The 24,063-nt window shown below is 43.6% G+C and overlaps 2 protein-coding genes across 8 annotated transcripts; one reads left to right on the forward strand and one right to left on the reverse strand.

Annotated features, from left to right (window-relative positions):
* Positions 1 to 7,881: 7,881 nt before the first annotated feature.
* Positions 7,882 to 9,267, reverse strand: LOC4338581 (protein SRC2). The gene has a single exon (XM_015783474.3). It carries the CDS (start codon positions 8,848 to 8,850, stop codon positions 8,128 to 8,130), a length of 723 nt encoding a protein of 240 aa, XP_015638960.1. The 5' UTR covers positions 8,851 to 9,267; the 3' UTR covers positions 7,882 to 8,127.
* A 7,678-nt stretch (positions 9,268 to 16,945) lies between these two features.
* LOC4338582 (FT-interacting protein 1) lies at positions 16,946 to 21,338 on the forward strand. Of its 7 annotated transcripts, none has more exons than NM_001420455.1 (4): positions 16,946 to 17,183; positions 17,669 to 17,789; positions 18,130 to 18,247; positions 18,343 to 21,338. In NM_001420455.1, exon 4 carries the CDS (start codon positions 18,437 to 18,439, stop codon positions 20,759 to 20,761), a length of 2,325 nt encoding a protein of 774 aa, NP_001407384.1. In that variant the 5' UTR covers positions 16,946 to 17,183; positions 17,669 to 17,789; positions 18,130 to 18,247; positions 18,343 to 18,436; the 3' UTR covers positions 20,762 to 21,338. The 7 variants fall into 7 exon arrangements, with proteins under 7 accessions (NP_001407384.1, XP_066166338.1, XP_015640340.1 ...); XM_066310241.1 differs by having other exon boundaries at positions 18,130 to 18,254; positions 18,343 to 20,982; XM_015784854.3 differs by having other exon boundaries at positions 16,946 to 17,161; positions 18,130 to 18,254; positions 18,343 to 20,982.
* The last annotated feature ends 2,725 nt before the right edge of the window (positions 21,339 to 24,063 follow it).

Raw genomic sequence — 24,063 nt, forward strand, 5'->3', positions numbered from 1 at the left:
GCTCCTATCCTGTGCGGCTGGTTGTCTTTGATTTGGATCTGGTGATTCAGAAAGATGTGTACCTATGTGAGAAAGGAGGGAAATGAGATGGTGTATTTGTAAATGTATAAAGCCTGACGCGGGGGGTTATTCATAAAACGTGTTGAGTGGGAGCTGGGTAGGTAACGCCTAATCTGGAACGCACATTTTAGATCCAGTGGTCCACAACGTAGGTGTAGGTTTTCACTACATATTTTCTCGTTCAAACATCCATGATGAACAGACTAGATCCCCCAGCTAAAAGTACCGGTGTATATATATTCAACAATTAAAAAAAATACGATGAGATAGGCACAAGCTTTTATAAGTATCAGTGTATTGGATTGAAAGGAAGTAAACAAAGTTAGCAATACAGTAAGAATAGACTTAATTACCTCGAGAAAAAAAATCGGACATATCTTTCACCAATATGATTAGAAATTATCTACTCACTCCGTTTCACACGCTTTTGACTTGTTTAAGTCAAACTTCTTAAAAGTTTGATCAAGTTTATGCAAAATATACCAAAATTTATAACGTTAAATTAGTTTTATTAAATTCAGCATTGAATATATTTTGATAGCTTCTTAGTTTTATGTTAAAACTATTATTATATTTTTCTATAAATTTCATCAAACCTAAAAATTTGGCTTGAAAAAAATCAAAGCTTAATATGAAATCGTGGTAGTATATTTTTGTTTCTGTGTTTCCAATACGATGCCATTTCTCTTGCGGCTTCAATGCTTCATGCATATACATCCTCTCTTTCACCCCTGAGCAATTTTCCCGTCACGATGAATGAACCAGCCGGTAAGTAGCATGCTACTTTTATGAAGATAGCATTCATATGTCTCTTTTACATACCAAAGACCCTATTCATGCTCTACATTTCATAACTATATAATCAATCCATGCTTCTGCGCAATGGAGACACTGCCAGCCAACAACATCTGTTCCTGCTCTGCATTTGATAACTAGAATCAATCAATGCTTCAGTGCAGAAGCAGACCACAGCTAGTTAGTTTATCCATCATCTAGAAAACAACCCCTGCTCTATGCATTTAGCTGAGATATTGTAGGAAACCATTTTACATCTTACATCTTGTTACCATCCTGGACAAAATATAATATCTGATCTCAAACAAAATAATTGTGTTGTATATGGATCATCATGTGCAACTTCAAAACTTATTATCACAACAACTGTACAAATTGATATGAGATTATATGTTTGAGTCAACCTGATTAATCAATATCATTTGTAGAAAGGAAGATAAGAATTACAACTATCATGTGTAACCTGATTAATCTGTATCATTTTGTAGGGAGGGAGATAAGAATTATAACTATCATGTGTAACCTGATTAATCTAATCTGTATCATTTGTAGAAAGGAAGATTAGAATTACAACTATCATATGCTTATTTTGTTTTCTTGTTAGTCTTACCGATCATATAGATGAAACTCTAATTAATTTCAGTAAGTTTAAAATTGAGTCCTTGTCCATTAAAATACTTACCAAAGTTTTCAAACTGAGCTCTCGTCGTTATAAAAAATTTTCACACTTGTAAAAAACGATTTTTGCAGTCGGCAAATTTTTTTTTCCCAAACGGCTGGATGGTCCGCCTGCACACAGATGTTTGTGACAATCAATATTTTTCTATATATTTAGCGCAACCACATGCAAAAACAACATTTTTGAATGCTTTCACCTATGACGCCCGCATGTGAAAATAATTTCAGCAACAAAAATATAAAAATTTCAAAAGAACAAATTCGGCTGAAACCCTAGCTCCCCGATTCTCCCAAAACCCTAGCTTCTAAACGCATCGTCATCGAAGCCGCCACCACCATCGTCGTCGTCGTAGCCGTTGCCATCGCGGCCATTCGCTCCCGCTACCAGTGCTCCCACCGTCCCCGGTCGGATTGCGTGAGTCTGCTCCCGCGGGCATCGGCGACGGATTTACCCAGTCCGAGGTCACCACTGCTGCTCCCGTCATCCTCAGATTGGGCAAATCTACCACTTCTGTGGGCACCGGCAGCAGATCCAGCCAGTTTGAGGCCGCCGCCACCCGAGGCTTACTCCTGTCTCTCCAAGGACGCTAGATCCGTGCACCGGCACCGCCCGCCCTTGAGGCCACCATCTCCACGTGATGGTGCCGCCTGTTCCCGAGCTGTCATCTCTGCTGGGAAGTGCGGGAAGGAAGAGGAGGGGAAGTGGAGAAAGGAGGAGAAGGAAAGTGAGAGGAGGAGGAGAAAGTAGAGAAGGAAATAGAGAGAGGAGAAGAGAAGGGGGGAAAGAAAAAAGGGGAAGGTGGAGAGGCCAAATGCACGGATGAAAAAGAGTTAAGTGGAGGGGTAGCTGACTAGCTGTTGCGTGAATTGTAGGCGAAGGAGAGAAATGTCCATATGGGAAAATTGATTTTGTCATGCGGTTCTATTAAGAGGCCCACCTACGAAAATAGCCTATTATCGTAGGTGGGTGTTGGCGGCTGTTAAATGTCGATTCTATACCGCCAACATCTGCATAAAGATCAGATAATAAAACATCCAACATAGAGATAGGCACTTAATCTCACATATTCCACAGGTGTTGGTGTATATTTGGATGCAGATAATAAACCCTGAAGGTGGGAGGAAAATCAGACTAAAGTGAAGAGAATTATGTATCCATGCAAGGACGGGTTGTGAACTTCATCGAAACATCAGTAAATCAGCCCAAAATACCAAGAAATGGATAGAGGAGGACCAGGGGAGGACTTGGGCCAAAGGCCAGGCCAGATGGGCCCAGCCCAGGTTCGGCCCTGGTTCGGCCGAACCACAATCTCAGCCATCCAGGCTGGGGTTTGGCATGGACGTCCCAGATGCATCCCTGATGGCGGTTGGAGGGCACTTCGGACATTTCCTCTTCGCCAACCGTCATACCTACCTCTATATAAAGGCTTCACTCCCTCACTTCACACACACACTTCCAAGCTTGAGCTGAATTATAAGAGGCTCTATTGTACTATATTGTATACTAGAATAGGAAGAGAGTAGAGTAGAAGGAGTCGGAAGAATTCCGGAGTTGTTGGTAATCTTCTCCTATTTCTTTTATTTTGTTTATTACTCTGAATTCAATATAATATTCTTCTTGAGTAATTTAGATTTATCTTGTGAGAATTATCTCTTGGTTAGTTCCTAATCAGCATACGGGATTATTGTTCACTATAATCAACTAAAATATAGTGATTGCTTTGGTGAGTTATAAACACTAAAGTAGATATTAATTGCTTAGACGTGGTGTTTAGGTAATTATTATCCAGTAATTGCTGTGTATCCCACAGTATGTTGAGGTGGGTGTAGAGGTGGTGACAGCCCTATGGAATGTCTCTTCCATACAAGTTTTGAAGGAATTTTAACCAGAGGTAGAACCTCATGGAAGAAATACTCCGTAGGGGAAGTGCTACATCGGTATATCCGTGCGCTTGTGGATTTTATCTGTAACCGTATCAAATACCAACAGTGGGCCTCCTGCAAAAATATATTTTCGCATGCAACCCTTGAACCACTCCTGGAATAGCAATTTTTGCATGAGGGTCAGTTATGTCCCGCTTGAAACCTAGGGGGGTCTCATTCAGAAAAATAAAATCTATAGTAGTGCCATATTAGCTATAACGTCCCGCCTCTCCCAGACCGGGCCCACTTACATCTGCCAGCTTTCATAGGTCATAGGCTGCCCTCACAAACCAACACAAGTCTTCTGACCCGCCTGAAACCTAGAGGGGTCTCATTCAGAAAAATTAAATCTATAGTAGTGTCATATTAGCTGTAACGTCACGCCTCTCCTAGGCCGGGCCCACTTACATCTGGCAGCTTTCATAGGTCATAGACTGCTCTCACAAACCAACACAAGTCTTTTCTGCACACTTTGTCCTCACTCGTGTACACCTGGAAAGAATTTCCTGGTCGGTCACCCATCCCGAAATTGCGTACCCAGGAAAGAAATTTTTCTGCACACTTTGTCCCGGGACGTGTGCACCCGGAAAGAATTTCCCGGTCGGTCACCCATCTCGAATAGGGATGGCAGTATTGCCCGTGGGTTCGGGTATCCGCGGATACCCGGCCCGATGGACGCGGGCGTGTGCACCTTTTTTTCCCGTGGGCACATCCGACCCAATATCCGTAGACTTAGTGGGCACATGCGGGTTTTATATTTCACCCGTGGATAACCCATGCCCGACCCGAGACTTTTATAGCCCATGTATATCCTTCATGTCTTCAATAGTTTAACCTCCCCTCATGGCCCAATAGCCCATTTGGCTCATTTGTATACAGCAATATACTCTCTCCGTTCCAAAATATAGGGCACAACAACTTTTTAAAGGTGTTTCATAATATAAGGCGTGCATGCATGCATGGCAATTATTTAGCATCTCTTCTCTCCTAAATTATTATTTTTTAAATCATACACTCACAAGATATTTAATTCTATTGGGTGCATGTATTGTATTAATTGGATTGATTCAAACAAAGAGGTGATAATAATTGTTTCTTGGTCTTTGGGTCAAGGGTGGTTATGTCTTATATTTTGGAATGGAGGGAGTATATACTTACTCAATGAAACCCTAGCCTTATCTCCCCACTACCACCTTTCAATCTTCTACCAGCGGCGGCCCACGGGAAAGGTGGCTGGCGGCGCGACTCGGCGGTGGCTAGCGACGCGGTGGCTGGCGGCGTGGCGGGGGTGGGCGACGCGGTGGCTGGCGACGCGGCTGGCGGTAGGACGGTGGCTGGTGAGTGGCGACGCGGCAGGCGGCGGGACAGTGGCTGGCGAGTGGCGACGCGGTAGGCGGCGGGACAGTGGCTGGCGAGTGGCGACGCGGTAGGCGGCGGGACAGTGGCTGGCGAGTGGAGACGCGGCGGTGCTTGAGCGCAGCGGCGGCGGCTAGCGTGTGGCTGGTGGCGCACGAGCGTGGGCGACTGCAGTTTCGCGGTAGGTGGCACACGAGCGTGGGGCGGCGGCCCGCGACACGGCGGTGTGGGTGGTGGCCGGCGACGGGGCTGCACGCGGGTAGCAGGCGGCGACACGGCGGTGGGGGCGGCGACCGGTGACGCGGCTGCGCGCGGGCGGCGGCGCGGTGGCGGATGGCAGGCATGCCCAGTGGGCACCCGTCGGGCATGCCCGTGCCCGACGAGCATGGGCACAGGTACGGGGATTTGCCCGATTGGCTTTGTGGGCATGGGTCGGGCCCGATTGGCTTTGTGGGCATGGGTCGGGCGTGGGCACATGGGTCTCGGGCCGAGCATGGTTTCGCTCTAACCGTGCCCGACCCGATCCATTGTCATCCCTAATCCTGAAATTGCGCACCCAGGAGGTCACCCATCCCAAAATTGCGCATCCGGGAAAGAAATTTTTCTGCACACTTTGTCTCGGGACGTGTGCACCCGGGAAGAATTTCCAGGTCGGTCACCCATCCCGAAATTGCGCACCCGGAAGGTCACCCATCCCAAAATTGCGCACTTGGGAAAGAATTTTTTTTCTGCACACTTTGTCCCGGGAAAGAAATTGCTTCCCAGTCGTTGCTTCCCGTCGGTCACCCATTGCTCCAACACAAGTCTTTTCTGCACACTTTGTCCAAGGAAAGAACACTTTGTCTTCACTCGTGTGCACCTGGGAAGAATTTCTAGGTCGGTCACCTATCTCGAAATTGCTCCAAGTCAAGCATACTTAACCTCAGAGTTCTTTCGAGATCGGCTTCCGGAAAAAAAGTTAGAATTTGTTGATATGAGTATTCTATTAATTCTATTAAGCCCTGGGCCGGGATGTCACATTAACGCAGATGCATGATTTTAAGACTAGCCACTTAACAATAACAAGTGTTGTGTCCCTAATGTTTAGTGGGATAGAGTTAGGGGATTTGAGATAGTTGGCTACTGGGTTAGAAGTGATGTACATACATTCATATAGACACACACAATTTTGCTGATATACATATATGCGTTAGAGACATTGGCGCCGATCGAGTTAGATGTCCATTTTTTTAATGTTTTTTAATCTATTTGTAAAATATGTTTTGTAAAAAGAGCTAAATGTAAAAAATCCAGCATGTATTATGAATTCTTCATGAGCCCTTGCCTTTATGTTGAATAAGTATTTAAGAATAGAAAATTATACCAGATTGTTATTACTCATGTTAAAGTTTTCATAGAAGATTTCTTCATTAAAAAATGGGATTAGCAGAAAAATACCAGATTAATTTTAACAGGTTTGTTGTTAAGAAATTCCATAGACAAAAACTTTGAGTCAATGTAGGATTGAAAGCAAAGCAAAGTTTTGCAGCATTCAGAACGGAGACATTTTCTGTACATAACAAAGGCGCCTACGCATATAGACAGATCTTCTAAAATCTAAACCACCGACCAGAATATTTCACCATTCTCATGAAAAAGTACCGATAGTTTTGTTTTATATCTTTCCAATATGATGGCATAATTTATTATGCATAATTCTTTACTTTAGAACCAAGTCATTACCCTTCACGATGAATGAGCCAGCGGCTAGTAGGTAGTAGTAAACATGCATGCTACATGTCTTTGCCGCATGCTAGTGTGAAGCTAGCATGCAACTCTGTTTTATACTTAAGACTCTTTTCCTGCTCTATTTCATGAGTGCAACCAATGCTTTATACTTCTATATATATTTGTAAAGGAGACGCAATCAACCAGGAAGATAATACCATAGATGTTGTTAGATGTTGTGATATCTTTCCAATATTTTAGTACATATTTGCTCTTCAAAGGGTGTGAACCCATTTGGACAGATCAGACAGTTCCTTCTCTGAATAAGATAGTTGAGATATTGGAGAAGACCATATTACATCTCACTTGAACAATGGAAACAATGTATACTGAAATGATCCGATATGTGTAGCTCACTTCTAGAGATATTTTTTTCCAATTATACAACTCCATATAAAATAAAATGGGAAGAGTCAAGCTATATTGCACTGATTTGATCATTTGTAGCTCACTCGCAATAATTTTGTCCAAATCATACAAATTTGTGTGAAGTAAGATGAAGAGAATCAAACGGAACATCTCATATGATCGGAAGATACTTTATTTGATAGTAAGTCGGTGGGTAAAAAAAGGAAAACAATTTAGTTAAATAAGGCCCCTTTGATTCAAAGGAAATTCATAGGAATTTTAGAGGATTTCATTCCTATAGGAATTTTTCCTACAAATCTCTTTGAATCAAAGGAATGAACCCTATGTAATCCTATGAAATTCCTATGGAATATCTCTTCCCATACAAGTTTTGAAGGAATTTTAACCAGAGGTAGAACCTCATGGAAGAAATCTTTTGAGTTTTATCTCTCCTCAAATTCCTGTGTGTTTTTCCTGTGGTCCAATCAAACGGTCATTCATATGTTTTTCATGTGTTTTGCAATCCTCTGTTTTAGCTACATTCCTATCATAATCCAATGTTTTTCCTATTCCTCCGTTTTTTCATTCCTATGATTCAAAGCGGCCGTTAAAGCTTTTATTGACATGAGAAACTTCCATGATTCAGAATTCAGAAGTCTGAATACTGCAAAACAAACTAAATTTGTAGGATTCAGAATTCATGTTTGCAAGATTTTCAGGTTGTGTTTCAACTTTCAAAAGAATTTCTGGTTCAAATTTTCGATGATTTGATGTTCTATATTAATGTCATAACAAACTTCCATTTAACAGGCAGCTTTCCGTCTCACTGTATTAGACCGTCCTTCAGCCATCAAAATATCAAGTCTACGCTACGCTTTAATGTTGAAGGTGTCCACATGTTTGAGGCTTTCATTTCACCAAGTTTTCAAAAAAAAAAAGCCAAGCAAAAATCAATTTGAACATGAAAATAAAATGTAGGTTTCAATAAGACTTGAGTATATAGCTTGCATTTCCACGGTTCATAAACAGCTAAACACCATTGCGATTTGCAAGCTTCAATTTCATAATTTTACTTTTTTTGCTCGCCTTCAGATGATCAGATTCATTCGCATATATGTTCACATATTTATATATTTATTTAAGACAGAATATAGTTTAGCATTCATATTCTGCAAGACTCCATTTTTGCCCGTGGCTGCTTCACCGGCCGGCGCGCACGCCGCCGCCCTCCACCGCGCCCATAGGCGGCACCGGCTGCGGTATCGGCGGCAGCTGGCGGTAGCCGTACAGCGGCGGCTGCGGCGGCGGCGCAGCCCTGTACGCCGCCGCTGCCGCCGCCAGGTACGCCATCGTCGAGCCACCTGCTGCCGGCGCGGCGGGCTTGCAGCTGCAGGCGGCGGCGGCGGCCGCGGCGGGGTCAGGGTGGACGACGCCGCCGAGCTTGTAGGAGAGGTTGAGCACGCCGTGGGTGGTCCTGCTCGAGCCGACCTTGCGGACCGGGTAGGACGCCACCGCGGCGGCGGTGGGCCCGTCCCCGGAGCCGGCGAGGACGTCCGGGAGCGGGACGAACACCTCCCCGACGTCGCGGTCGCCGCCGAGCCCGGCGCGCTCCGCGCGGAGGAGCACGCGGACCGCGCCGCTCCCGGCGCCCGACGCCGGGACGGCGAGGCGGACGGTGGCGTCCTTCCCCTTCCACGACGGGTTGCGGCCGCCGGCGCGGTCCGTGGCGACGCGCTGGCGCGCGCGCGGGTCGCCGGCGAGGTAGACCACCGCGTAGACCTCCATCTTGGAGACGAGGTTGACGCCCCTCAGGTCGCTCGCGGACAGCAGCGTCAGCTCCAGCGTCCTGCACGCCATCGCCATGGCCGGTGGCCGGCTTTGGCTTCCGTCGATATCGAAGCTGCTCGACCTTGAACGCGCCATGATCGCGTATATATATAGCGGTAATTAGAATATGTTGAGTAGTGTATTATTATCTAGTAATTGTTTAGTGATGAAGCGAAAAATTCCTCGCGTTAGTGGCAACTGCATCAATCGGCCGGCCACGTAATCCGGGCTCGTTGGAGCAGAGCCAATGCTTTTGCTTCGAGAAGGAAGCAGATTCCAAGCTTGATTTGCCATTTTTTTTTATATTTACTAAGATTTGATAAACTTCAGTGGGCTGGAAACTTTTCCAGATCAGTTCACAGTTTCTAACCTTGCGTAACTTTGTGGGAAGATATGTTCTCGGCTTATCCGTTAATCCTAGTGAAATAGTACTAGATAAGATCCAACATTGTAACATTTCATTCCATTTTTAGTTTGGGATGGTCGAGAATGATTCACCAAGGTCCAAATTCAGTTACCCATTGACTGCTAATTAGATCGTAAAAGTGCTAGAAGGTGGATAAACAACCACTCAAATAACTTTTGCGGCTAAGCTTTTTAGAAGATTGATTGACACCTCAATATAGCTGCAAACAAATACTCTGCACACAGCACACTAGGCTCATCTTGAATTCTTGATCAGTATTGCATCGCTGTGGTGCCTTGTACCTAACCAACAGCTTAACGCCTGTCGTAACGGGCAGTGGTGGAGCTAGAGCAAAATATAGGAGGTGCACTACTATACCACAAGTGTAACCTTATACGTGTTTACATTAAGTAACATCATAGTAAACATTCAATACACAAAAATAGGTAAAAGAAAATGTAGCGATAATGTGTTTACCAAAATAGAGAACCCCAATGTTAATATAAAAATTAGTGAACTGTAGTAAAAAAAAGTAAGACTAAAATCACAACAAAAAACATACCCAAATTAGAGAACTACCTCAATCCACACTCATTGTCTAAAACACAAAAGAGGCAAATGATAACAAATTGGAACTCAACCCTAAATTTAGAGAAAAAAAACAACCAATAATCATCCAATCGACTCCCTATCAAGCAACATTGTTCGGTTTGCTTACAGTAAATCAGGATGATCCTAAAAAACAATTTGGAAAGGAAGCAACTCGTCAGCTGACTACCCGAGAATACTTATAAGCTGCAAGCATGAACGCATCTTTTACCTTCTTGCTCTGTATGGTGGCCTGTTGGGGGTACACTTGGTTGAGTTGAGGGGGGGGGGGTGAATGGTACCTATAAGGTAAAATGATTTTTGGACATGGGTGCTTGTGAACCCTCCCTGATCACTGTAGCTCCGCGCCGGTAACGGGAGAGTTGGGAATCAAAGATTAAGGTACTTTTCAATGAATTGTGTTTGATGAATGTTTTCTTAAGCACAATTCGTCTTTAAAAAATCTTGCACAAAGGGAAGATCGGTTAGACAACCATATAAAATTTTAAAAGCAAACTTGGTTTCATTTGTTAGGTATGAAATAAAGAAATGGGCGAGGGAACATTTCTGACCTTTCACTCGTTGTATATTTCTTCATCGAGCCATAGTATTCCTTCCGCCTTAAAATGAGATTATTTTTAGCCCCTTTTGTTTGTCCTAAAATAAGTTTATTTTTTAATCACTACATCAGAGTTTATAAAAGTATGATAAATGTATTAGGAGTAGATGAAGTGCTAAATAATTGCATTAGGTTTGATAAAGTGAGGGTACTTGTTCTTATTTTATTGGTATGTATGGGATGTTGTAAAAATTAACTTATTTTAAGACAGAGTGAGTATAACAGTATGGGTATTTCTAATAGCAAATATACAGATTTTGACAATGTTATTTTTATTTTAAATGATTGATTTCGGCAGTGTTCATAGCTAAAACCGTAATGTTATACAACAAAATTTTGCCTCTCTCATTTGTTACATAGCCAAATTTTGACCGCCAACAAAGATTTGGATCGGTAGATGGATAAAATTGCCAAAGGTTTGACTTCAATACAAATAAAAAAAATCACTGAAAATTACTGTCGAAGCAGCCAAACAATTGGTATGGCACAAATTGATTTCCAAAAGAAAACCATCGTTTTTTTTAAGAAAAAAAAAGGCATTGGAATCACATTTCTGGTTCTGGGCTACCAGCTCGGCGCCCTGGCCACGGGTGCATACTTTCCAGAATCCAGAGAAGCTAGGTGGTGCTCTTCATCTAATAAAGATGAAGATTAGGTTAAGTCATAAAAAACAAGTAAATTATTAGCACATAATTAATTAAGTTTTAATTATTATAAATTTAAAAATATTTATTTAATATTTATTTAATATTTTAAAGTAATTTGTATATAGAAAAATTTTGAGAGATGCTAGAGCACATGATGCAGTTGAAACGGGACAACTTAATAAATCTAATCCCACATGTCGCACCAAACGTACTTAGAGTTTCTACACGCAAAACAAGCAAAGCAGTGCAGCCCCCTACTTTCCTGCTTGTGTGCAAGCGAAGCAGCAACACTCATCGTGTTTTGCCCCATCGGCCACAATAATGGTAGGGGAAGAGGGAGCGCGTAGAGAAGAGGAAGGAAGAAGAGGATAGGAGGAGACAACGGCAGGTGACTCATTGCCTGACCAGGTGGCGACGACGCTCTCCCCTTCCCTCTGCTTTGATACCTAGTACCTAAGTTTGGAGTACTAGTGCTTGGTACCTCAATAGTAGGGGTGGAGTTAGGGAGCGTGTAGAGGAGACAAAGGGAGAAGTGGAGAGGAGTTGCTAACGGTTGGTGGCTCGTCGAGAACCAGACAATGGTTGCGCTTGCCTCTTCCCTATGCCTTGGTACCTAGCATCTTGTACCAAGCCTATGTGTATCAGTTGAGGATGAAGCGCCCATTGCATATCTGCAAGCTACATCAACGAGCTAGCGACTTAGCGAGAAGCACGATGGCTTCAAGCGATGCCTGCGTAACAACCTCAAAGCCCCATGAAGCACTTTGCAATCACCCCTCGTCTGCTTTGCCAACTCCTAAATTGCTCTCAATGCCAAGACCGACACATCCTCGCAGGTGCCGCGAACCTCGTTGTACTCGGACTTGCACCCTTCTTTTCCTTCCTCTTTACCGACCTCATCGTCGCCTCCCTCCTCACCGACTACTGTGATTCCAACAGCTCCCAATAAACTCGCCGGCCTCTAGATGTGGTGTAGGGATGGATAAAGAGGGAGGAAGGAGGAAGACGACGCTTGAGGAGTTGAGGAAGGGGGAGGAAGATAGAGATTGGGTCGTCGCGTGATGATGGGTAAGGTGGGAGGAGGAGGAGAAGGGTGGTGTTTGAAGTAGTGGGGGAAAACCGGATGAACTACATCCTTTGCGTGGCTTGAAGAAGACGAAACGATCTTATGGCATGAGAAAGACAAAGCGACGAAGAGTTTGGTGATCCACTTTATTATCTATCTTTTGTTCTCTTAACAATACGGGATGCCGTGGTGTAGATTTTTCTCAAAAAAATTACATTAACACGATGTAAAACCGTCAAAAAAACATAGCAACGAATCCTTAATAAGAGCCTCATTGGTTACCTATATTCCCTAATAAGACAAAACGGCTTTTTAAGAAATAAAAGTTAATATATAGGAAATTTTTTTATAAACTCGTTCATAGCGACTTAAAAACCAATGTTAAAATAAAATTACATTGAAAATATGTTAAAACCATTTCCAAATTCAATTTTAAGAATTCAAATTATAGCTTTTGCTTTTAACCTATTAGGCTTATTGGGCCAACCGATGAGCTCGAAGAATAACCACCTCGGATGTCTCTGTGGCGTGTCCCTTGTCCCTTGAACGAGCGTGCTAGGTCGTTCCCGCACAGCACGCAGCACGTAGGGGCTGTTTGGTTCAATGTTTCAACTTGCCACATCACATTTTAGGCTGCCACACCTTCTTAGTTTTGTGTTTGGTTCATTGCTATAGTTATGGCAAGCCACACTTTCTTACCATCTTACCCCACATATTATAGACTCAATTCTTTGTCTAACTTTGTCACAAGTGTGGCTTATAATTTGTAGGCCAAAAAAGTATGGCAAGCCACACTTGCCTAACATTGCCTAAAGTGAGTTATGGCAATGTTAAGAACCAAACAGCCCCGTACGCCGACGCCGGTGGCGCCCGCCCCGAGACGGCCCGGCTCGGCGGAAGCTGCGGCGGCGACGTCCACCGGCGGGATGCGTGCGTGGATGGGATGTGTGTCGCTGGGTCGTCGTCTCGTCGACCCCGGTCCACGCACCGATCGAGGTCGAGGAGACTACCCCCGACCGACCGGAGTCCAACCCACAGCAGCTGGATCGCCCTCCACGTGGGGTCCTCTTCACCCGTCCGCTGTCTGTCTCTGCCCGCACGCCGATCGAGAAAAGGAGAAGTGGAAGCGATTCCCTGTAGCAGCCCCGCCCGCCCGCCCAAGTAAAAAAAAAAAAGGAAAGCGCACGCGAATAATCCCATACTACTACCCACCACCACCACCGAGGCGGAGGAATATGCAAAGCGTGGCGCCGTGGTCCCACCCTGTCTGCGACCGCGGACAGCGTGTCGTCGCTACTCACGCTCGGTGGGCCGCCCAAAGTGCACACCCGCTTTTGCAGATAACACCCTCAGCTTTTGCCTATTTCTTCGGTACTGTATACTGTTTTTTAGGACTGCTTTTAAGACATCTCCAAATTCTAACCCACCCCTATTGTACTCTTGCACCCCTTTTTCCTTGTCGTTGCACATGCTTTCCTGGGAAATTTCTTTTTCTCTTGCATCCTTTGTTTGTTTCTTTGTTTTCTCCTCCTTTTTTTTCTCCCGTCAACGCGTTAAATTGTGCTGCAAGGGCATATAGGGACACTCCTCACTAACTAGGCACTCTCTGAGAAACACCCCTTACAATGGAGGACACCCTAAATAGGCTCCTCAAAATATAAGGGGACTATATGAAGATACTCAAGCCTACAATGGGTGTCTCGGCACTGAAAAAATTCGAAAATACCCCTCCCTACAGCCACTCCTATCTCACGCGTCTCTTCCTCTGCCCCTTCTCCGCTTTGCGTCTCTTTCTCTGCCCTTCTCCCCTTCGCCGATTTTTCCTCCGCCCTCTCCCCAGCCGCTCCGTTTCCTCCGCTCTCCCCTGCCGATCCTTTTCCTCCGTCCTCCCCTTCCACCTCGCCGGCGCCGGATCCTCTCTCTCTTCGCCGCCTCTTTCTCCCTCTCTCGTTGTCGCCTCTCTCTCCCTCGTGGTGGCCGATGGCAAGCGGCGCCGGCGGGGTCGTCTCCATCGCGCGGTGGTCACCGGGTCGGGCTCACAACCCAGGCCGACGCCGTCGCCAGCCAGAGGCGGCAAAACCCCCACTCGTCGCCGCCTCGCGCCGGCCTCGCCCCGACCTCACCCCACCGCCGTCGCCGACCTCGGTTCCGGCGCCGCCGACGACCAGAGGCGGCATATCCGATGCCATCGTGCGCGGATCTGGCCCCCTCGCGGCCAGATCGGGGTGGAGCGGTGCCAGCAGCACCGCATCGAGGAGGAGGTCATGACGCCGACGGAGGAGGTCGCGCAGGTCTCCCTCTCGCCCCCTCTCACCGCCGACTCGCACCTCTGTACCTCGTCGCTGCCGCTGGCCTCTCTCTCCCGTCGCCGGTGGCCATGAGGGGTGGAAGGGGAAATTTTTCGGTGGAAACGGTGTCCATAGGTGACGCTCGCGCCCAACGCGTCCCCTCGGTTGCGTTCCCCTGCCAAAAGTGAGCGAGGGACACGTTCCATTGTGGGGGAACAGCACCGACGATAAAAGCAAACGGCGACGGGCAGAGGGGGCCAAGGGGACGACCTGGGGCTACGCATTGGTGATGGCCTAATATACTCCCTCCGTTTCAGGTTATAAGACGTTTAGACTTTGGTCAAAGTCAAACTGATTTAATTTTGATCAAGTTTGTAGAGAAAAGTAGTAACATTTTTAACCCAAGACAAATTTATTATGAAAATATATTCAATTATTAATTTGATCAAACTAATTTAGTATTATAAATATTAATATATTTGTCGATAAACTCAATTAAACTTAGAACAGTTTGACTTTAACCAAAGTCAAAACATCTTATAACCTAAAACGGAGGGAATAATTTGTACCACCTCCGGTTTTCATACAAGGGGCGCACCACCAACCTGTTTGAATGTACTATTGTACACCAACCCCAACTCTAAGGCTGTGTTTGGATCCAAACTTCCAACTTTTTCCATCACATCAACCTGTCATACACGCACAACTTTTCAGTCACATCGTACTAATTTTAACTCAAACTTCCAACTCTTCCAACTTTGGAAGGAACTAAATACAACCCAAGTTCACTTGTCAATGGTGGTTGCAAGCACGGGAACTGTAAGAACAATGCAGTCATGTAGATGTACCGCTCTGTCACTGATTTACCTTACATTACTCTACGATTATCATTTTTTGGCTAATTATAAATTATTTCACACATAAAAATATTGATTTTCCAAACATGCAAACGATTACGTTTTCAGAATTATATTTACAAACTTGGCAAACATTTGTTAGAAATACATTCCAACTTTATTGATCACTGTTTATTATAAATCAATTTTAGTAATTGTGCACGATGTCTTTAATAATCCATGCCTTACCATTTCAATGGAAAAAAATTACCTTACAACGTCGTGTATAAAATCAAAACCAAAATACACCAAACTATGGCCTTGTTCTTTTCTCCAACAAAAATTAGATAAACTTTGGGATAAAAGTTGCACGTTTTTCAAGTTGCTAAACGGTGCGTTTCGTCTAAAAACTTTCTATATGAAAGTTGTTCTAAAAAAATAAGATTAATCTATTTTTCAAATTTATAATAATTAAAACTCAATTAATCACACGTTATTGTTACATCGTTTTACGTGAAACACTTAATACTTAATTTTTAGGAGATTCAAACACCAGACTAAATAAGCCGCACGTAAATATATTTTATACTATTTTTACTCAGGCCCATGATCACAACAGAGTACCAAGAAACCCTGGTCAACATATAGTACTGCTATCGTACTAACTATCATTAATGAAGGAAGAAGGAAAATAAAATCTAACCTCAACTTGTAGTACTATTTTTTTCTCTAAATGTACTAGAACTTTTATTTATAAATACCAAGGACCCATTAGGAATTTGAGCATATTAGATTGTTAATAGATTATTGCTATGGGTTAACTACTTAATTATAAAGATAAATAAAATATTTGAGAAATAAATTTTACATCAATTTAAACAGTATGGTAGAATAATTTATTTTGAGAAAAATACATTTTTAAATATATGAAAGTACTACTCATTCTGTCTCATAATAATTTAATCTTATACGAGAAATCATATTACTACAAATCTGAAAAAATAAACATGCCAAGATTTGTAGTAGTACCATGTTGTGTCTCATAATTTTTGAATGTAGTGGTACTATAACTCTATAATCCTAGACGAAGGGATTACTATTAATTTGGTACTATCTCCATCCCATTTTGATCATCTCCTAAGAAAAAGCATAAATCCAAGGACACCGAACCATTCATCATTCTCAAATTAATTCTCATCAGTTAACGTGTTCTATCGCTTTGTGTCCGGTGAATTGCTCATGTTTTAAATATTGTTTATCATTACACCAATAGAAATTATACACCAATAAAAATTAATTACATGCAACACATTCAATCATCATATTACTGTTTACACAAACAAACGAAATTCTTATAGATAATAATTATTTTGAGAAGACCTACAAATCTTATGAGACGATCAAAATGGATGGGGAAGAGTAGTTTGCGACTCGGGAGCAGTAGTATTTTCCATTTATAAAGAAGACTTGACCGGCAGCTGGGAGAGGAAGGAAGAAGACAATGCAGATAGAGTTGGCACGAACTCCAACCCCCACAATGTTCCATCAACACTCCTGTCTCCACTCTCCACCACCCTCAAATCCCCAAAACCCCATAGTAGGGTCCAAAACGCAAAAAAACCCCATCCACCCCTTACCACCTGCCCTAAACTGCCAAATCCCCAAAACCCAGGGTGCAACACGCAAAACCGCCACCCCCTTCGCATTTCGAAAAAAGAAGGCCACCGGCCACCCCACCACCACCTCCACCACGACGCACGCTTCGAGCGCCGCTTCGCCTCTCCCCGCTCCACTCTCTCTCTCTCTCCACAGCGTTTGTTTTTGCTCGCGAGAAAAACCCTGCGGAAAATCGAAAAATCTCGCCTCCCCTCTTCGTCCCCTCCCCTCCCCTCCCCACTCGCCGCCGAAGCTTCCGGTTTTTGTTCCTCCTCCTCGAACCCTCGGGAGAGATCGCGTGGTGAGCCCGCTCGAATCTTTTGGTATATCTTTGTTCCCGTTCTTTCCATCCATCCCTGCTTTTTTCTTGGCCGCTTTCCGTGTAATGCCGGTGCCATTTCCGCCTCTTTGGTTTTCCCCGATCTGTGGTTTCGGTCTTGCCCGGTAGAGATTCGGGAACGGGAAGCGCGGCGGCGGTTGCGTGACGGTTTCTTGAGGGTTCTTGAGAGGTCTTGGTTCGGTTCGTGCTTTTATCTTTGGTGGGGTGTGAGTCCGTGCGTGCGTGGATGTTTTTCTTTTGCTTTTGCGAAAGTGAAAGTGTGCTTGCGAAAAGGGGGTAAAGCGACGAGCTTGCTGTGTGCGCGCATATGTAGCTGCTGGTTTCTTGCGAATGGTTGGGGTGGGGGGATTTTTTTGCTCGATTCCTGGTTTTCTTGCCGGGTTCAGATCTGATCTTTTTTCTGCTCTCTCTTGTGTGTTTTTTCGAGTTGTTTGTGGTTGCTCACCTCTTGTGCACCGGCAATGGCAGGCTTGAGCAGCGTTTCTTGCTCGGCGGCGGCGGCGGCGGCGGCGGTTGCTAGATCTCCGGCGTGACACCGGTCGGAATGGGCTGGATGTCGACGGGGACGACGTTCGGGCGTTGATGGCAGGTGAATCCCTGGACGAATGTTTTTGCATTTGGTTTGGTCTCCCTCTCCAGATGTAGATGGGGGGTATATATGTTGTCTTGAGTTTTCTATTACTATATTGGAGCATGGTCAATAGGGAGAACATGCTTGTTCTTGCCGCCTGCGCTGGAAATGTTAATGCTTCTCTGTCCTTTCGAGATTATTATTATTCTTTAAAGTCGCCTACTTTGCAGTGCAAGAACTCATTTTTCACCTCTTGGTTTAGTGATTTACTTCCCTCAGTGGGGAACGGCAACCGTCCTTTGTTACTTTGAGCTAGTAAATGCGCGAGATTTACCTGGTTTGTCCATGATTGCTCCAGGTGTGGTGTTCCCATGATTGATGATGTGGAGATACTGGGATGGTTCGAGATGAAGAAAATGCTTGTGAGGTGCTCTGTTGAGAGAAACCTTATTACCTGATGACTTGTTAATTCGAAGGTGCCAGGTTCTTCCTGTTCATTTTGATATCGTTCATCATTTTTGTTTCCGACAACCAGCCATTTTAAAACTTGTTCTTATTTATGATGTTGCAGTTATTCTAGCACACCAGTTGCTGCTGGTTGGATCTTTTTCTTTCATTGCTGAGTAGGAGCGTAGGAGTTGGTTGGTTCAAGAATTTCGTTCAAGATGATGCAGAGGCCGTTCCGTCCGGAGGAGTACTCCTTGAAGGAGACTTCTCCTCACCTTGGTGGTGGAGCTGCTGGTGACAAGCTCACCACCACCTATGACTTGGTTGAGCAGATGCAGTATCTTTATGTCCGGGTAGTAAAAGCTAAGGACCTTCCAAGCAAGGACATCACTGGAAGCTGTGACCCATATGTTGAGGTGAAGCTTGGGAATTATAAGGGTACAACTCGGCATTTCGAGAAGAAGACTAATCCTGAGTGGAACCAGGTCTTTGCCTTTTCTAAGGAGCGCATTCAGTCATCAGTGGTTGAGATCATTGTCAAGGATAAGGACTTTGTCAAGGATGACTTCATCGGGCGGGTGTTGTTTGACCTGAATGAGGTCCCAAAACGAGTGCCACCTGACAGCCCATTGGCTCCACAGTGGTATCGGTTGGAAGAGCGGAATGGACACAAGGTGAAGGGAGAGTTGATGTTGGCCGTTTGGATGGGTACTCAAGCAGATGAAGCATTCCCTGAAGCTTGGCACTCTGATGCAGCGTCGATCCCAGGAGATGGACTTGCAAGTATTAGATCAAAAGTTTACCTTACTCCAAAGCTTTGGTATCTGAGAGTCAATGTCATTGAGGCACAAGATCTTATACCAAATGACAGGACCAGGTTCCCTGATGTTTATGTCAAAGCCATGCTAGGTAACCAAGCTCTTAGAACCCGGGTATCACCAAGCCGGACGCTGAATCCAATGTGGAATGAGGATTTAATGTTTGTTGCTGCTGAACCATTCGAGGAACACCTGATTCTGAGTGTAGAAGATAGGATTGCCCCAGGGAAGGATGATGTACTTGGAAGGACAATCATTTCTCTGCAGCACGTACCTCGGAGGCTGGATCACAAGTTGCTGAACAGCCAGTGGTACAATCTTGAGAAGCATGTAATTGTGGATGGCGAGCAGAAGAAAGAGACCAAATTTTCAAGCCGGATTCACTTGAGAATATGCCTCGAAGGTGGATATCATGTCTTGGATGAGTCAACACATTACAGCAGTGATTTGAGGCCAACTGCTAAACAGTTATGGAAGCACAGCATTGGCATTCTTGAGTTGGGTATCTTGACAGCACAGGGCCTGTTGCCGATGAAGACCAAGGATGGGCGTGGAACAACTGATGCTTATTGTGTTGCTAAGTATGGGCAGAAGTGGGTGCGGACAAGGACTATTATTGATAGTTTCACACCCAAGTGGAATGAACAATACACTTGGGAGGTGTATGATCCCTGCACTGTGATCACTATTGGTGTATTTGACAATTGCCACTTGAATGGTGGGGAAAAAGCCAACGGTGCCCGGGATACCAGAATTGGGAAGGTCCGCATCCGCCTCTCTACGCTAGAAACTGATCGAGTATATACTCATGCTTACCCTCTGATTGTTCTGACACCTGCTGGTGTTAAGAAAATGGGGGAGGTGCAGCTTGCTGTCAGGTTCACATGCTCATCACTGCTGAACATGATGCATCTGTATTCACAACCATTGCTGCCCAAGATGCACTATGTACACCCATTGTCCGTGATGCAGGTAGACAATCTAAGGCGCCAAGCCACCAACATTGTATCAACAAGGCTGAGCCGTGCAGAACCACCACTGCGGAAGGAAATTGTGGAGTACATGCTGGATGTTGACTCTCATATGTGGAGCATGCGGAAGAGCAAGGCAAACTTTTTCCGTATCATGGGTGTCCTAAGCCCTCTGATTGCGGTGGCCAAGTGGTTTGATCAGATCTGCCATTGGAGAAATCCGCTGACCACCATACTGATCCACATTCTCTTTGTGATTTTAGTCTTGTATCCTGAGCTGATACTGCCAACAATCTTCCTCTACCTGTTCCTGATTGGAGTGTGGTACTACCGCTGGCGGCCAAGGCAGCCACCTCACATGGACACTCGCCTCTCACATGCGGAGAGTGCTCATCCTGATGAGCTTGATGAAGAGTTTGACACATTCCCTACTTCTCGTCCGCCTGACATTGTGAGGATGCGTTATGACCGGCTACGGAGTGTTGCTGGGAGGATACAGACCGTAGTCGGCGATCTCGCGACACAAGGAGAAAGGCTGCAGTCCCTGCTAAGCTGGAGAGACCCAAGAGCCACGGCGCTCTTTGTGACCTTCTGCTTTGTTGCTGCCATTGTCCTCTACGTGACTCCATTCCGTGTTGTGGTCTTCCTTGCAGGCCTGTACACCTTGAGACACCCAAGGTTCCGCCACAAGATGCCCTCTGTTCCTCTGAACTTCTTCAGGAGGCTCCCTGCAAGAACTGATAGCATGTTGTAAGCTCGACTGCCTCATGCTATGCTATCGAGCTGCCCAGGCGATGGCTGCAATGCATAAGAAATTGGAGAAACCTGAACTCTTATCTATTCTCTTTTTTGTAGTCTATCAGTTGCATGGTTATGTATGTCTTCAGGTGGTTTTGAACCTTTCATGTAACTGCTGAACGCATTATGTGACTGGATTTGCATGTATGGTGCGTGCGGGAAATTTGTTCGTGGTCATCACCTGTCATCGGGAGGCTTACTGGGCATGTCATCTCATACATATTGCATTCTGTATAATTCCATCAGATATGTGCCCCTGAATTTAGGCTAGTTGTGTTAAGGATGATGACTGACATTTGGGCTGCAGGAAGAAATTTGTGTTAATCTGTGCTCGGCAATTCTAAGTGCAGGCATTAACCCTGACCAATCTGTGGCCCATCCTGTTGAGTGATCTGTTGTTTTGTGATTTGTGCTGATTGCCTTGGAGCCTGAACAAATTTTTTGGCAGCTTCACTATACTATATGATGAGCAGGACAGGACTTCTTGAACTTCACATTCTGAGGTTCTGAGCTGAGTAAAGTTTTATGTATCCATTTGCAATGAATATGCTGTGCAACTGAGATTATTTTGGTAGGCATCCAGTCTATAATTGTTAATAGTACACACTAATCGGCCAAGTAGTAAACGATTTTGTGCTTGCTAGAATTAGATCTGTTGCTGGTTCTCTTTCTGTTATTTCTTCAAGTTGGCAAATTTCACCTCATAGCAGCTGAGAGGACGAGTCTTTAGCTTGAGTATGTTAATCATCTCATTTATTTGCTTCAGTTTATGTTCATATGTGCATTGAAGTTCTGGCTCTATGATAGTACTAATTCCTTAGCATTCATGTCTTACTGCACATTACATTTACATTTACATCCTTTCTGATGATATGCACATTACATTTAAGTAGCATGAACTACAGATATATGCACAGCTTTTCAACCCTTTCTGATGATAACCACTAAACAGGCCCCTCATTTATTTTCCTGATAATGTCCAAATAGATGTACTACAGAGTTCCATGGTCAGGAGGGCGGCGCCCCTCATGAAGCTCGTCGCCGGTGAACCGGTTCGCCGGCCGGATCAGCGACAGCGCCAGGGTCAAGTCCTACTACCGTACTACGTGCAGAGAGCAAAAAAATAAATCATAAATTCAAAAATGAAAGGTGGTTGGAATATATCAGGTCAATTTAGCAGTAGGATCGAGAAACACACGAATAGAAAATTATATAGGAATTTAACATGAATACAAGTGTTAAACAAATAATTGAAATTACCGTTCGAATAGACAACAAGAAAAATATAAATTAGAGAAAAGAAAAATAACTAAAATAAAAGTTTTCATAAGGTTGGACCTCACGTTAATTTTTCTTCAAAAATCTTCTTGTCTTGAGCTATTTCAGAGGAATTTTATAGGATTGTTAGGGTCCCAATCCTTTCTTCAAAGGACTAAATAGAAAATTTTCATGTAAGATTTAAATCCTATAAATTTCATATGTTTTCCTACAAATCAAAGGGTTCCAAAATTTTGAGGATTTTGACAGTTACCAAACAACATTTGTAACAAATCCCCCTTGATCTATCTCCCATATGATTGATCACGTCTTAATATTAAGTTCACAGAATTAATTCTTCACTTCAACTAGCCTATGATGTCGCGCATTTGCGCGACTCTACACACCCTGTTATGTGATATGTGAGAGTGCTAATATATTTCTCTTGGGTTTCTTGTTGCTAGTAAAAGTTGGGTCAGGATGAATCATAGTATTACCTTAATACATTAAATGTCTTAATATTTTTTGCAAACTTTAATAGTATGAGTTATCGTCTTTATATGTCTTTGCTATTGTATTACCTTTATCCTCCACTTATTTTCTATTGGTGCGTTCCCTTTGTGGATTATATTTTGTTGGTTTTTAAGGAATTAGTTTAATTTTTTTTAAATTTGTGTGAAAATCATTAGATCTATATTCAGACGACTATGACCTCTTTATTGGAAGGAATGTGTGTGTCTCTAGCAAATTTTTCTTAAACACATTAACAACTAATTCTTAGAAACAAAATTAATTACATAAATATACATTTTGAATATGCACTAAATAGCTCAATCATGATTAATGAATATTTAGTTAAAGGATGAGGGTTGGTTTTTTCTTCCGTTCTTTCTTTCCACTTATAGGAAAGCTTCGTCACCGGAAGCCTCTTGAATGTGTTTTTTTACCATTCACTCTCTTTTGTCTTTTTACCATTCACTCTCTTTTGTCTTGTATTAAATCCAACAGATAATATTTTTCAGATGATGTGGATCATTCTCATTCCATTTTGGATTTCACTTTTCACTGGTTAAGTGGCCACTGAAAATTCTGAACAGTGTCTAAGATTGTGCAATTACTTGCCACTTAATTAGTCCTCTTTGGGATGATATAGAGTATATCCAAATCTTTACTCTTTTTTTTTAAAAAAAAAGTTCATCTAGTTCTATAAAACAACAATTTTTTTTCTCTTGGTGCAATTGGTTGAGGCATTACGTCTGGTGGGCTTAGCTAGTAAAGCTTCTGGGCCATAAAATTAGGCGTGAAGTTTTCAGGATTTCCTGCATTATCAGGGTCCTGTTGCTCGGGGAGCTGGAGCCTGGAGCAACCATAGTTATATTAATGAAAAAACAAAAGTAAGCCTAGCAGAGATAAAACACTAAAACTTGAAGAAATACTTATTTTAAAAGATTCTTCTTAAAAAAATCCAATGCCTAACGCCAAAATCAATAAAACAAAAGGTGAGCTAAAAGAGAGAAAAAAAAAACCAAAATTTGAGTTAAGAACTATCTTTTAAATGGAATATATTGCGTGCCATACTAAAATCTATTACTATCACACTACAAGCTATTGAAAATTAAACGTGAAAGAGTTAAAAGAGAAAGAAAATTAAATGCCATACTATTAACAACCGAATTTGGTAAGTATTCGTATCAGGAAAGGGGATTTGGTCAAAGAAGAGTTGGAGGCGGAGATCGAGTTCTGGAACAGAGCAAGAATCGGCTGGAGTCTGGATCGGCTACGATTAGGATCGGCTACGGCTAGGATCGGCTAAGGTTGAGTTAAGCTAAATAAGCTGATATATACAATACAACTTGTGCGCGACGTCAGGCTCAGATTGATGTGCTTCAAGATGATTGCCACGCATGGATAGAGTCCTGGGAAGGCAATTGTATCTATTAATAATGATGATTTATGTAAATTCCTTATAGATAAGTGTGGGCAAAAGTTTGCCGCAAAGAC

Source organism: Oryza sativa, chromosome 5, assembly GCF_034140825.1.
Source record: "Oryza sativa Japonica Group chromosome 5, ASM3414082v1".
NCBI lineage: Eukaryota > Viridiplantae > Streptophyta > Magnoliopsida > Poales > Poaceae > Oryza > Oryza sativa.